This window comes from Pyrus communis, chromosome 12 (assembly GCF_041283825.1).
Source record: "Pyrus communis isolate YQ-2024b chromosome 12, ASM4128382v1, whole genome shotgun sequence".
Classification (NCBI taxonomy): Eukaryota; Viridiplantae; Streptophyta; class Magnoliopsida; order Rosales; family Rosaceae; genus Pyrus; species Pyrus communis.
This window is the reverse complement of record NC_142576.1, coordinates 2,996,551-3,012,873: the sequence shown is the minus strand read 5'-3', so window position 1 is coordinate 3,012,873 and position 16,323 is coordinate 2,996,551. Positions and strand designations below refer to the sequence as shown.

Here is a 16,323-nt window from a genome sequence, read left to right as displayed (position 1 = left end):
CAATTGAGACCGTTGAGTGTGCAAAATTTTGAACCATTGGATTGGAATGTTATTGTTAAGAGATAATATTATGATTTTTAATTATAATAATGATATTTTAATATGAATTATCTTGACAATTTCTTATATGGGATAATAGGATGCAAATTATATCTCCAAACAAGAAATGCAGTTCAAATGGGCTAGGGATTCTTCATTCTTGTCATTGGATTGGAGCAGCATGGGGTTGATCGGAAATGTTAGGATGCATGGCCTTCATGCATGCATACGTAAACTGCAAATGGGATGAACTTCAGTGGCAAATTGGATAGGCATATGCAATGTATAGGCATGTGGGCATTGAGAAAAGCAAGGTGATTGTTTTGGAAGTGAAAAGAACCGTGTGGGACTATCCAACCAATTCAGTGATGGGATTAAAGATAAGTCAAAGTTGGAATGATATGGGATTAAGGATGCAGAGTCCCCTTTTACCATAAGAAAAGGATGCAGAGTCCCCTTTTGTTGTCCAGATACGCATGTGGTGATCATTTTTTTTCTCAGAATATTCCATTACAGAGTTCAGGTGCAATTGACATACTTTGCTTGTCATCCAGGCCGAGCCAAGCAAGTACATCAGCTCTATAAATACAAAGCGACACGTAACGTGAAAAAGTCCCTCCAAATCAACACACAAATCTGTTCTCCGCAAGTCGTAGCAGCCTTGTCTTCAGGTTCTAGAACCTGAAGGCCGATATGTGTTCCTTCCTTGACCGCAATCACAAGATTTATAAGTCATCAGTGCACCCAATGCCACAACAACATTCATTAACTCCTGGCTGAGTTTGGCTGATGAGTTGACACGCCCCACATTCAATTGAAGAACGTAGTTAGCTTATTGGCTATTCAACTTGTGTACCATGTAGAATAAGTAGTTTTTAGGGTCAGCGTCAAAGAAAATTGTCATAATACGGGGAAAAATAAAAGATTAACTGAATCTGCTCATGCATGATTGCTCAATAAAAACAACAGGTAACTTCAAAGCTTGTTTTTAGTACCATTAGCTTGGGCTATCATGAACCAAATCATGTTGGACGACTTCAGGGCAGACGGCTACCTTTATTGTTTTCCATACAAATTTCTTCGCAAAAACAATTTTGCTACGTGTACGTATCAGATCTAGCCACTTGCACGCAGGATGGGGACTGGCCTTGGTCGTCGATTATTTGCTAGCTCCAGGCAAGCTTCAACGGTTAGAATCATTCCATGCAGACATACGCGAATCACCTTAGTGTCTTTTTGTAATTGCTTTTATATTTAACCTTGTAAGAGTGTTTTTGATACACTTGCATTTTGTTCGCTATTACAAATAATCGATCGCTCTCTGGAAATTTTTCTAAGTGAAGCAAAGATCAGAAAGAGAGAAAAAAAAAACCATGGAGATCACACGGCATGAAGATGAAGTGTACGAGGCATCACGAACTGGGGATGTGGAATATTTAAACAGATTGATTGAAAAGGACCCAGAAATTCTAAGGAGAATATCCCTGCAGACGGGAAAAACCGGAACCCCCTTGCATGTTTCGGCTTTGCTAGGCCACGCTGAGTTTACCAAAGCCCTCTGCACTAAAAATCCCAAACTTGCAGAGCGGGTGGACGCCGATGGACGCACGCCTCTGCACTTGGCTTATGCTGAGGGCCACAAAGAGACTATCGAAGCTTTGTTATCTATGTATGCTGATGCGTGCTTGCGGTGCGATGAAAAGGGAAGAATCCCTCGTCACTATGCAGCCATGAATGGAGAAGTTGAGGTGCTCCAGAAGATGATTGATAAGAATCCTGAGTCCATTTATGTCAAAGTTGAAAACAGATCGAAAGAAAGAGTTTTGCACCTGTGTATTATACACAACCAGTTAGAGTGCTTGAAACTGTTAGTTGAAAGAGACGACAGCAATGGTGAGTTCCTCAACTCAAGAGCTGGCTGTGATGGTGGTATGACCATACTACACTTAGCTTTGATGCTACGGCAAATTAAGGTACGTACATATATTTCCATTTTCTATACTGGATATTCTTAGTTTTTAACTATATTAATTCATACTAGAATATGCCCACACTGTACGAACAATATCATTTTTTTTTTATTATGAAGTGTAACTAGTTTTTAAAATTTAAAAACAAAAAAATCAGTTACAGAAATTGGAATAATGATGGGCAGTTTTTTATTTTTATTTTATTTTATTTTAAAGTTTTGTTTTTGAACAAATTTTATTTTTAAGTTTTAAATACAGCATGTTATATTGAGGGGTATATTCAACTGGGAATTTGAGATATTTCAATAAATTATAAATCCAAGAATTTTTAGAGAGTTTAATTAATTTGTAGAGATTTCATGTAAAATTTTAATTCAATTCCCTCAAAATCACATGGGAAGATGTGAGATTTGTGGATACTTAAAATACACTACGAAATCTCTCTAATTCCCTCTAATTACTCAACTTTTTCAAATTCTTTAAAATCAAATTTTAATTGAATACACTTGGAATGTTATAAACTTCTTTAAAATCTTAATTGAATACATCCAAATTTCTAAGGGTTTTAATAAACTATTTTAAAATCATGATTGAATACATATTGAATTTTAAAGAATCATTTAAAATCCTAATTGAATACCTCTAGATTCATTAAACGAATTAAAATCCCTCAAAATCCCAATCGAACACACGCTGTGATGTTCCTGTAAAAAACAAGCAACATTTATGCTTAAGTAATTACTAAATTGCCCATATTTTTAATTTTTGGTTAATCTTAGTCTACTACCTTGAAGTTTCTTGATTTTTAACATTTGGTATGTCAAGTTTTTTTATCCCAAAATGCGTGGCAGAGCCACATGAAGGCGAGGATTGGCCAAGGCCCATCCTGGAATTTGGTCTTACGTTGTCCACTTAATATAACAATGGTAAGTACTAGCAACGGTGCCCGCGCGTTGCTGCGGGATTGGAAATGTATTCAAACTTATGCAAATTCGTTCACTTCATAAGCAATGTTTGAGTGAAGAACCGAGCATTACAAATAAAAAGTCGAATGAAAATTTAACTTGACAAAGAGACCTCAATGATCTGGCTCAATTCATCATTCAAGACTTGGTCAAACTATGATTCGCTCACTCTATCCCTAAACAAAAGAAAACCAAACCAAGTTCAGCAAGAATTATGCACGATCTTTGTGAAACTATATAATGAATGATACAATATTGTTAAACAAATATGGACTGGACCTGATCTTAAAATTCATTTAAAAGAGAAGTGGCAAATACAGTTCACTTGAGATGCTAACTTAATGTTTCATCATTCAAATGATATTGCTTTTGAACCAAAGTATGTGGAAAAAAGAGTGGAAACCTGATTAGCAATTACCACTTTCGGCGGTACCGCGCTGCTAAGTTTTACTCTTCAAATCTCCAACAAATAAGCTCCTCTGTAATTTCTACCTGAGCACTAAAATAAAAAAAATTGGTACATAGACGAAGAGTTAAGACTACCTACCATAAATCAATTGAGAACTACAATAATGTATCAATCCGCATGTATAACCTATGTGTCCATCGCCATAGGTTTAATAAAAATACCATTATTTTAAAATCATGGATGATTCAATTTTAACCTTAAAATCGAGACCATCTCCAGTTCTTGACAAATCAAATTTCAATAAATAGCCACACATGTGAAATAAACAAAAAGAAACAGATCTCAGAGAATAATAGCTTACCATCAACAAATATCTTGCTACTGTCTTTGGAGGTTTGGAGGCTTTTTTTTTATGTTCGTATACTATTAAAAACAAAAAACATATGTTAGTAAAAAGCATATAGCATTGACAACTGATTTGAAAAACAAACTGAAACATGAAGAAAAAAAAAAAAAATGGAGTGCGTTCTAAAGCTTTTATTTCTCCTGTCATACGAAATTGATAGTGTATCAGATCTTAGTGTTTTTCCCTGATATAAGATGTACTGTTATTCACTAAGACAAAGATCCAACCTTGACAACCATTAAATAGTGCCTGACCATTTTGTTATCATGGGTAATCTCTATCAGAAACATTCTATTCATCTTTCTATTTCAACACAATTTTAACACGTATTGGTCTATAATGTGATTTGTTTTCTTTTCAGTGGACATCTGATTAGAGTGTTCCTTCTTTTTTTATTTCACATATAATATAGGGATTGATCATGATATCTAGCAACTGATAATATATGCATGCTCTAACCCAAAAATAAAATAAGAACATAGAGTGTTGTGAGCTGCAGAGCCACCATACTACTGCGCAAGATGCTCTGGTACAGATCCATTTGAGCTGCACCAATCGTGCTCTCAGGATGACACAACAATAATTATTCAAAGATTAGAAACAAATTATATAAGGTTTATTATTTACTTTAATAATTTTATTTTCATCTTTGACTGAATTATTTTCCCTAGATTACCAGTGACAACTGCCTATTTTGTAGAGAAACGGATTTTCTACTTGTCTTGACATTGTTCCGACTTTTAATTAGAGAAAACTCAAAGACAAACAGAGACATGCTTAGTTTCGTTCACAAAACTATCCAGAGGGGTGATAAGAGAAACTTTGCAAGTTAATTCACACATGGTTTCTAGTTCACATAACTAAAAATTATTGTACACAACCAAGAACATTAAAAGAGATTAGCTTCTTAAACCGGTTGTATTTTTATATTTTCATTTTCATGTACCAGTAAGGAAACGATAATATATTCCAAAATTAGCAGGTTACAGAGAAATATAAATATTGTGTTCAAGGAATTAATATGATTGCAAATGTAATAGTTCCATATATAGTGAGGTTGGAGAAATGATGGAAGACGCACTGAGATTTGAGGTCCATAGGTTGAGAAGAGTCCATGGCACTGATCCATATATGGATATTTTGCACAGATCTACAGTTCAAGTTTTTAAACAAAGAATCAATTTATCAGCAATTGCGACATTCATTATTTGCCAAAAAGTTATTGATTCACATATAAACAAATGAGAGCAATTGAAAAATAAAGGCTTACCATAGCCTGGCTGAATCCGAGTTCGAAATGACTGCGGATTTGAAAATTGTATTAAACATTGTGTTTGAAAGATGTAAAAATGGTATCAAAAAACATTAATATTATTGAGAACATAGGGGTTAGAAAACACAATCACACAGTTGGTATTTGGCAGCGAAACTTAAAAACCAAAAATGCACTTAAAACATCCTAGAGAGAACAGAATTGTAAGCAAAACGTAGAATATTGAAAGAATATTGTGATAGTCACGAAATAAGTTTATAGGTTTGCTAATATTGATTTATTAGGTTTCAAGTTTGTCTCAATTTATCATTTTCTGTTAAACTGAAAGTGTAAACGTTTAGGTACTCACCAAGAAAAAAACAATTGATTGATGCTAAATACAAAACCGGCTGACCTTGAAATATAAACCAGAGAAACTAATTGAAATAATCAAAACCCAAATTCAATTTCAAAGGTATATAAGAGTCATGCAAAGGTGTGGCAGATGACTACAGACCATAGTGAAGCTACTTTTATAGTTATTTACTTCCTTACATGATAATCAAGGTCTAGCTAAGCTTCTATACCTTTTTAGTAGGAATTAACTCTACTTCCAAGGCATCCACCCGACAAATAATAGCATTCGGCAATTCCAAAGGGAGTCCTCCCACAAAATCCTTAAAACAACTCAATCAAAATGAATGTAGACTGAAAGTCAAAAGTAAAATCAAAATGAATGTAGAATCAAAATAAAACACTGGATTTAACATTATAGAGTCTAAAAACTGAAAGGGTTAAAATAGTCCAACTTCGAACTGGTTACCTGAGTATAGGTTGAGCAGTGAAATTTGTGAAGTGTAAGATTGTGAATTTAGGACAATAAATTGTATACCAGTATACCACTCAAATAGAAGGAGATCGAAAGTAAAAAAAAAAAAAAAAAAAAAAAAAACAGTCAGTAACAAAAACTGACCCAGCAAAATTGTTAATGTATTAAAAACTAAATATTTCAACAAATTATATACCCTCAGCAAAACCCCAAAATAAGAACACCAGCGTTTGCTGAAAGCAAAAAAAGAACGAAATCAGACAGCCACACACAGCATCCGAGCACATAAACAAAACCCCCTAAATTATAAAAAGAAAATTTAAACACAAAATCCATTTGTAAATCGAAAACAACCAAAAAAAAAAAAAATTTAAATCAGACACACTAAGAACGACGAAAAACTCATCAGGCGACTCTAGGTTATGTGGGTAAGAAATGGATTTCGATCAAATTAAGAAAAAAGGCAAAAACTTCTAGGAGCTCAACGATTTCCAAGGAAAAGTAAATTAATTTCTAACAGAAAATAGAAAAAATAAAGTACATGCATAAAATCAAACATATCAACTTCCACACTAATCGAAAGCACAATTAATTGCATGAATATTAAATTAAAAATGCAAATAATGAGATTGAATGTGCGAACCTGAACAAAACAACGAAATTGACGGCGGCGTGAGCATGGCTGAGATGGCTGAGATCACAGGCGGTAATTCCATAGAACTACATGCTGACCTTGCCGGGTTCTATCGGCCTGCCGATCTGGAGAAAGATGGCAACGCTAAACAGCAAGTAAAACGACAATGCGGGAGAGAAAAAAACCTAGATTCCAAAATACCCAAAAGGTGAGAATGGCGTGAGAAGCGAAATTGGGAAGAAGTCGAACTGAAAGGGCCATCGATGATGGACGCGTGGGCTAGAAGGGAAACGTCGTCCATTCGCTGTGACGGAATCGAACCACACAGATAAAGGATGATCAACGCGTGGCAACCAGGGGCATAGCAGATATTTAAATGTGCAAAGCAGCAGCAAAACGGCTAAGCAAACAAAAAATCAGGGGATTTCTGCTCTTTTACTATTGCTGAACAGTGCTGGAACCCAACTGGGTTTTAGTATATATAATAATAATGTGGTGTAATGGTTAAGAAGAGTTTGGTTATACATGAGGTCCCTTCTTCGAAACTTGCTGACGCTAATGATTTTTCAAACTCCCAATAATAGATGTCCATAGCCAACAACCTTTTATCCTTCTTCTGTTTTTTTAAAACTCCCAATAATATGTTCACAGCCAAAAACCTTCTGTCTTTTTATCAGTTCATATAAAATAAGGTTTATACATTCGAGAGTAAGATCCAGTTATGTTGAAAGAAATATCTTATAATATTTTTAAGCTAGTCATAACCTTAAATTTTTACGTTATGTTGAAAGAAATATCTTACAATATTTTTGAGCTAGTCATAACCTTAATTTTTACTTGAATCTAATATATGAAATCTTTTTTTACCAAATCTTGTAAACATGCTCTATTTTTATAACATAACCATCTCAATACTAAATTTTATCTAAATTTTAAGGCTCTGACTTTAACTAAAAAGCTAGAAAAATTAACTTTTAATTGTTCTCCAATTAACTATATTACTATATGTTTTTTTTTTTTAATTTCTTTCATTTAGCTTAAAGGCCCCTCCTAACATAAATTTCTAGCTTTGTCATTGTCACAATGATATCTGAAATCATAATTTTAGGACACTTTCATACATCTATTAAGGTTAGTGTTAAATCAGCCATTAATTGGTGACATAGTGCATACGTGGACAATGACTGAGCACTACGTGTCAAAATGGAGCCCCTCCCCTCATGAGAATCATAGCCACACATCCCTTAATCAACAAACCAAACCTCCAATTTCTCTGATACAAAACCTAACCATGCTGCTGATAGAGCTTCGATAAAAGCTCAAACCTTCACGCTTTGGTTTTAAGAAGACAAAACCTAGAAACTTCAAAGCCAGCCCCAGATTTGCTAAAATCGTCATTGCTCCGGTGGTTCAGGAACTTGGCGTTATCCAATAGCCTAGCAACGACTGCCATGGAAATGCAACGATGTTGTTCCGGGCATCGCGCACACTACCGACCACCGATCTCACTGCGATCCTGTTCATCTTCGCCAGTCCAAGAGGGTTATAGATCGTGCAGGTTTTAGAGAGGGAGGGTTGGGTGAGCGCAGAGGAAAGAATGGAGGGAAGGTTGGTTGGGATTGGGGGAGGTAGAAGACGATGGGATTTTTCAAAATTTTCTATTTTTAAAATTTTTAATTTTCACGTGGGCTCTATTGACACGTGGCCTAGTCATTGTCCACATGATATCACGTCACTAGTTAATAATTGATTTAACAACAACCTTAACGGATTTATGAAAGTATTCCTAAATGATAACTTCATGTACCATTTTGAGTTCAATTAATAGGTAATGGTAATTTTATACATATCTTCATGTGTATATTTTCTTTTGTTTGTTCCTCTTTTTATATACTTTATGAGAATAATTTCAGTTTACTACTTTAAAGTTTTTTTTTGTTTTCAACATTTGATACATTAAGTATTTTTCGTCTCAACTTGATACCTAAAATCATAATTCGAGAAAACTTTAACATATCCATTAAGTTTTCATAAAAATCTCCATTAACTGATAATGCAGCATTCATGTGAATAATGACTGAGCACTACATGTCAATATATCACATGTGGATATTAAATAAATTAAAAAAAAAAAAAAAAAAACTAAGTTATCTGATAAACATTGAGGAGGAATCGCAAATGAGCAAATTTGAGCATCTATCTCCCTCCGTTCGACTGCACATGGGGTAGCGGTAGAATGAATCCACTCATTTTTGTGCTGCATATGGGTTTCCGTTCCCCAGATCTGCAACCTACTCCCTTCCCTTACCTCCCCTTCAACTGGAATAAAAGAGAATTTCGTCCATCTGCATCTCAAAAAGTTGCAAGACGTATTAGCAGCAGAACTGTTGCCAGTCATCGATTCGGCATCTTCCGCCATCACCAACTTTGAATCCGAAGACAACCCATCGTAGCCAAAGCCTAATCTGAAAACCCCAGTTGGCTGGCCGGCCGATGGAAAGCTTAGTCTCGAATGGGTTAGGAACCTCAGGTTCGTTTTTTATTGGGCATCTAGAAATCTGGACCCGACCCAATTGCCCGACGTGTTTCCCGTAAAGGTTGTCGATAGCGTGGTCCTCTGCACATCCAAGATCCTTCACAAAGAGGCAAACGTCGATCAGCTAGGCTTGGAATCTACCATGGTGGTCGTCGGAGACCTTCATGGTCAGCTGCACGACCTCCTTTTTCTTTTAAATGATCTTCACCCTCTTACAATTTTCAATGGTTGGGCTAAAAGTCAAATTTTTTAACCCGAAAAATTTAGCTTTTAACCCAGAAACAGTTTTTCTGCTCTAACCATTTTAACGTAAACTTTTAGCCCAGGATTATTAAAGAATTAACTTTGGTTATTTTTTTTTTGTTAAATTAATTTTTTTTTTTAAATTAAATACGTAGATTATCGTAAATTAATTTTATGAATATTTTAATCTAAAAAAATTTAAATTCCGATAAATATTGAGTGAAGTCCACTCCGATTTTTGGGCTAAATTTTGGGGGGAATTTGACATTGGTTTAGCATTTAGCCCAAAATTTCTTCTTGGGTTGGAGTGGGTTTGGGGGAAAATTTTGATGGGTAATTTAGCTTTTAGCACACCATTGGAGTTGGTCTTAGGTTTTTAGGTTAGATAATGGAAATCAATTTTTTTTAAAATCAAAATGATAATTGAATAATTAATTAAGTATCGATTAACGTGTTTGTTTCTTATTGATGACATATTATTTGGTTTAAAAAAATTTGTCTCCTTAGCATTATTCTTTTAGGTTTGTACGATTTTAGTATTTAAATTTTTTTGTTTTTTGATAAATTTTTTAAATATCTATATGGGCCTATATGGACATGTGACATCCAATCAATTTTCACATAGAGGTCATGTCATCAGTTAACGGAACTTTTGACGAAAAACTTCACAAATCTATAAAAGTATTCCAGAATTATGACTTTAATTAAGTACCAAACTGAGACGAAAAAATATTAGATGCATCAAATATTGAAAATCAAGAAAATTCAAAGTAGTAACTTTCTCTTGTTTGTTTCCCTAGCAGCATAATTTGCACCATATTAATAAAGTGTATATATTATTTACAGACTATACGTTACCTGCTTTCCGTTGATGCTATAAGAGCAGAAGCAACTGGTGTACATGGAATGTCTCTGACCATGTTAGATATCTTAGAGTACAGCAGCGTTGCAAGAGAGGACTTTAGCAGAAGCTTAGAAATTCAACAGATTTTGATGGATGCAGGAGTAATCAGGAGAGAAAATAATGAAAATGATAATCCTAACTCAGCTGTTGCCGCTGCCGCTGGTGTTGGATCACCAAATCCAAGAAGGGTAGAGAAGAAAAAGAAGCTTCACAAACAAGTAGCACCATCGGAAAAGGGATCAAAGCCAGCAAGGTGGTTCTTGACAAAATTGATGAAATGGTTGAGATATCCGCATGATTGGGTGAAGGACACACGTGGCTTGCTGATGGTTGTGGCTACGGTGATCTCGACCATGACTTTTCAAGCCTTAGTCAACCCACCAGGTGGTGTTTGGGAAATTAATAATACAAACACTAGCGTTCATAATATAACAGTTTGCAGTGAAGGTGAAGTATGTATAGCTGGAACTGCAGTGTTAGGCTACATTTGGTGTGGGTACTTCATCAAGTTCATAAGATACAATACCATCTCGTTCATTGCTTCTTTGAGTGTGACCCTTTTACTCGTTAGTGGATTTCCTCTCCACAATCGGTTGTGCACGTGGCTCTTATCGATGTCCATGTGCGTCACTCTCACATTCATGGCACTCAGTTACCTAAATGTGCTGCTCATGATCGTCCCTGAGAACCCTATTTTCTCATCATCTAGAGGAATTTCCGAGACATCCATTTATCTTTGGATTGCGTTGCTGGCCGTAGTCGGTGTAATGCACAGTATTCGGTTTCTTATTTGGGTGATGAAATGGTTGCGGCCCATGTACTTCAGGTCAACATCAGGTCTCAAGAACATGATCACTATTGTCTCCTTTTCACGTAACGATCCAACGCGTTTTGAAGAGAAAGATGCGCCTGCAGTTGTGTGATTACTCTATCGCATTGTGTTTGCTTGATAAAATAATTAACAAGGGCATAATCCTGCATGCATGTAGCAACTAGGGGTTAGGGTAATGAACTAGGTCAATGACGCTTTCTGGATCCGGGTTGGTAACTCAAGAATGTTGCTTAGTTATGATAAATAATCCATCTCCTACGCAAATTAGAAGTGTTTGTTGTCTTTAATTTGATGTTGGACGGTAGCTACTTTTTTATTCTTATTTTATGTCATTTGTTATCACATTAGCAAACTAACAACTGTTCTCATTCTCTCTGCTAGTAGTTTGTTATTAGTTAATACAGTATAAATGGCTTCCCCACCCCCCCCCCCCCAAAAAAAAAAAAAAAAAGACGGTATAAACAACTAAACATAGACTCATGATTCGTTTGGAATTGCTTTTAAAGAAAAAATTTTGAGTTCCAAAACCAAAAGTAATTGAAGTGCTTCATGTGTTTCTTCCAATAAGCACTTCATGCGCTTTTCCAAAAGTCACTTGCGTTTTTACAAAAGATTAGTTTCTAAAACATTTTTACTAAAACGCTTTCAATCATTTTAAAAGTACTTACAAACAAGCACTTTCACAAATATTCTCTTCTCTTGTATGGTCACTGAAATTCAAGTAAGATCACCTAAAAATTTTCATAACATATCACATTGATTGCATAATAACATGTAGTATACTTACTCATCAGATTGTTTCATTAAACAACTTCCTACTACTTAATTAAGAAAATCAATAATATCATCAACGGAAACTACAAGCCCTAATTAACGTGGTCTTGCTCCTTAGCCAAGCAATAGTACTTCTAGTTCTAGTTTCTCTACCTAGTACACACTGGTAGAAGAATTTGGGGCCATGATGAACTTGAGAATGACTCCAGGCCGGCCCTTAGTGAAATAGAATTGAAACTAGAAAAAATGCCAGTGTTCCGCCGCGAGTTTTGAAATCGTAACCCACAATTTAACATACCCATTTCTAAATTATTCAGAAATCAATTAGAGAAAACTTCAAGTAGAAGAAAAATGAGTTCTCAATCAAAGAAAACTTCAATTTCATGCAAGTTTTTTTGTTCTAATTTCAGGGCTTAACAATGCAAGATTGAAATTTGCATTTGGTTCAAAGAAGTAAGATAAACTGATAAGCAAAATGAACTAAAAAAATAGAATCTATTCCAATTTGATTATCTGTTCAGGTTCAAAAAGACAACGTATAATATTTTTAAGCATCCAAACATCAATTAAAACTAAACAATTAAAAGCAATAACACTAAAGCATTTCATTGAAGCCATAGATAACATATTTGGTACTTTGTACCTAAAATGGAACCTATATGCTCTGAAGTTTGCATAAGTGCTGGAAATTTACAATATATAAAGAGACAATCTCAGAATAAAACGCATTTGAAGGAAAAGTAATAAGAAAAGAAAATAGTGTTTTTTACGTATGATCCATGTGAGGAGTAGAATTTCAGGTCACAATTGACAACCCAAGAGCTCTGTAAATCAAATGGATAGGAAAAGATAAAAAATAAAAAAAAGTGAATTACAGTTTCTCAAATCAGAAAGTAAGATTTATTTGAAAGGATTCAGACTAATTTTGGATATAGATAAACAATGGCATATTAAAAACCAAAATGATAAGGCATTCAACATTCAACATTCAACATCCACGTAAAAAAAATTATATGCATGTTATCCATCAATGTTTTGGTAACAAATTCCCAAATTACTCTATCTACCAAGTACTTGCAGATCTATAGTTACAGATGTTCGCTTTTATGATATTCAACCCAATACACATTATTGGCAAAACCATATTGTATAGATCTTTTGAGCACCCAAGCCAATGACAATAACATTGAAGGCAACTATAAAAATTGTACATTGTATAAAGAGGCAATCTCATAATCAGAATGCGTTTAAAAGCAAAGTAATAAGAAAAAAATAGTTGTTTTTGCCTAACTCCATGTGAGGATCAAATTTTCAGTCACAATTCACAACCCAGGAGCCCTATAAATCAAATTTACAAGAAAAGATAAAATAAGAAAGGTAAACTACAGTTCTCAAGTCAAAAAGTAACATTTATTTGAATAGAATATTATGGAAATGGATAAACAAACAATGACATTAAAAACCAAATTGATAAGGCATTCAACAATCAACACAACCCACGAACCCAAAAACGCCAAACCAGCAATCATGAATCTTTACAAATCATACAACCTTTTTATAAATAAATAAAAATGTCAAAATCAATATTTTATGGCAACATTTTTTCATCAGTCAATCAATACACACACAACACAGAATCACATACTCAACGAAAATTCAAACCCATAAATCTGAAATTAGCAATGTTATTTCTTACCTCCCAAAAATAATCCAAATCTTAGTGGTTACATTCATTAGTCAAGCACTTAACCACTCAGGCACATCGACTACAACTTGGGAATGCTACGCAAATCTTAGGCAGCTTGAATCATTTAATTTGAGTTGGAAGCAGCCCTGTTACCTGCTCTGCTAGTTGAGGAGTGTCACCAAATTCGGCACTATCATCAGCATCAACACATTTCACACATTCCCGCTTCCAAAACATTTCATGAAATCGAAAACCAAATGAGATTATGTAGCATAAAAGATTGACGGGAAAATAGATTAAGAAAAGCAATTAATATTAAATATAGAGGATGAATGATGTTGTCCAATAAATAAGACAGCTGTATATATTTCTCGACCATAAGAAAACATCAAATTAATAGAGGCATTAATCATAAGTATGCCATTCATTGTTGTCGGTCTAAACTTGATGACATATTGTAAAGTCCTCTTACATACAGATTAATGAAATATTAATTTATTTCCATGAGTTATTTGATTTTGCAAATTCAAAATAATTGAAGAATACAGAATATTACTAAACCCCATCACAACATCCCATTAGTGAAAAATCAAAGACAAAAGTAAATTACAATTCTAGCAAATATATATGATAGCTATACTGCAAAAAACAAAAGGAACTTCAATGAAAAACAAAAGCAGCATAACAAAATCACCTTTGACAAACACTCGATCAAATAAGGTCAAACCGAATCAAAATCTTCAAAACTAAAAAACCGTGACTGCAAAAAACAAGAACAAAATCTAAACCGAAATAAATTCAAAAACACACAACACTTCGAAAATCTATATCGGAACACATAAAATTCAGAGAGATAAACTTGAGAGAAACACTTACCTTCGAAGAGAATTTGAATGATTTGAATAAAAATTATGGCGAGAGATAATTGAGGGAGATGGCGAAATATAAATCGGAACATATAAACTTCAAAGAGAAAGAAAAACAACAGAGAAACGAAAATATATTTTGAATGATTCGAATCACCGCCAATCACTATTTAACAGAATACGTAACTCCGTTTCTAATGAAAAAACCGCACATAATGTCATCTTACGCGGATTTAAAAAATGTCATTTCTTGAAATGTTTAAAAAGTATTGTCTCAATATATAATTAAGTATTGAAAGTATACTCTAAGTGTAATTTTTCCTAGACATATGAGTACAAATTTAAATTAACAAGAAAAGTTGTAAAGATTAAAAAATAGGTGCAAATTAAAAATACAAATATATGATACAAAAATTTAACCATGTAAATATACCAAAGTGTAACGTTTTGGAAATGTTTAATAATTTTTAATTATAAAAATTAAATTTGCTAACATGTAAATCTAATGTTATTCAAATTATGACACGATAAAAACTAATGGATCTTGATCAAAAGTTGAAAAAGAATAAGGTTTCAATTACTAAATTAGACAAATGATATATTGAAACCTAATCTCTCTTTCCTTTTTTTTTTTTTGGTAGGTTCTTTATCACATATGGTCTCTAAAATTGGACATTTTAATCAAAATGTTACTTGAAACAAAAATTTCATCAATTTGGTCTTTGAAAGGAAACCAAAAGATCAGATTGATTGTTCTGTCAAATTTTTCGTTATGTATTAATGTGACACACGAATGGATCTTACATGTCCAATCATATCAAGCAACGTGGATTAATAATAAAAACCAAACTTTTATAAATATTTAAAAACTAAAATTAACAAAATTATCATTCTCTTAGTGTAGATAATATCGTTAAAAAAAAATAAAAATAAAAACTATGGTTTAGGGTACCCTCTCCTTTTAAGTGACTGACAATTAAACATTAGGGTTTTTTTTTTTTTATCTTCACTGCCGATCCAGGAAGGCTCTTGAGAGTCACCGGATCAAATTACGGTAAAGTGAAGCCGAAAAGCCATACAGGGAAGGAGATTGCCAGCAAGATTGATGTTGCAACGACGAACCGCGGCAATAGGATAGCCGGAATAGCTAACGGACGATAAGAGAAGGGAGGACACATGAGATAGAGTGCCCGCACTGCAGCATTACAGTGTCCATGGAAGCATGAAGAAGTGAAATTTACAACAAAATCAAATCTTCTAAATAGAGTTGCGCGCTGTCTCTATCTCTGTCGTTGCTCTTTCTTCAATCCGACAACAACATCGTCGATGCTTCCACTTTCAGAGATCTTTCACGAAAGAACTAAAATAATTAATGATGGACAAATTCAGTGATCTAAGATCAAAGTAAAGAGTTATATCGATTTTAAAATATTATTTTACCTAAAAAAAACTTTATCAGCGCATGTTTGGCGCGTCTTTCAAAGCTGCAGTGCAGCTTCCCATTCATTGCACGTGGTGATCTTGTTTTATATACAAATTTATCCGGCCGCACTAATAATTATGCTGCGTGTACGTATCAGATTATGGCACCTTGCATGCAGGATGGGGACTGGTCTTGGTCGTCCATAATTTGAAAGCTCCACATAAGCTTTAACGGTTAGAAATTTAGCATCAGTCATACGCGAATCACCTTAACGAGTCCTTTTGTAACTGCCTCTGAAATAGCTACACGTATTAAGTCATGTGAGCATGCACGAATCACCTTAGGCTGGGTGTTACAAAAAAATTATCTTTTGGAAGGGTTAGACAGTCTCTATCAACCCAGATGAATGAGATTTTTTGGCTACTTAAACAAAACAATGCAGAAAAAATAGCTAGTTGTAAAATTGATGGTGTGTACAATGAAATAAATAAAACAAGACACAAAATTTACGAGATTCTTCTACAGTCAGTGTGACTGGAGTACGTCCTCAAAGC

General features: G+C 34.2%; 1 protein-coding gene and 1 long non-coding RNA gene across 14 annotated transcripts; one reads left to right on the top strand and one right to left on the bottom strand.

The window, feature by feature from the left end:
- Nucleotides 1–1,353: 1,353 nt before the first annotated feature.
- Nucleotides 1,354–11,390, top strand: LOC137745485 (uncharacterized). The gene is made up of 2 exons (XM_088681337.1): nt 1,354–2,012; nt 10,130–11,390. The coding sequence occupies exons 1-2, from the start codon at nt 1,413–1,415 to the stop codon at nt 11,108–11,110; spliced, it is 1,581 nt and encodes a 526-aa protein (XP_088537463.1). The 5' UTR covers nt 1,354–1,412; the 3' UTR covers nt 11,111–11,390.
- Nucleotides 2,992–6,810, bottom strand: LOC137745900 (uncharacterized). 13 transcript variants are annotated; one of them, XR_015954158.1, is made up of 7 exons: nt 6,514–6,810; nt 5,629–5,718; nt 5,060–5,090; nt 4,871–4,939; nt 3,745–3,806; nt 3,378–3,466; nt 2,992–3,150 (listed from the first exon to the last, which is right to left on the bottom strand). It is a non-coding gene; the product is annotated as an uncharacterized LOC137745900 (long non-coding RNA). The 13 variants fall into 13 exon arrangements; XR_015954156.1 differs by lacking the exon at nt 6,514–6,810 and adding an exon at nt 5,865–6,507 and having other exon boundaries at nt 5,629–5,749; XR_015954157.1 differs by lacking the exon at nt 6,514–6,810 and adding an exon at nt 5,865–6,507.
- Nucleotides 11,391–16,323: the final 4,933 nt, after the last annotated feature.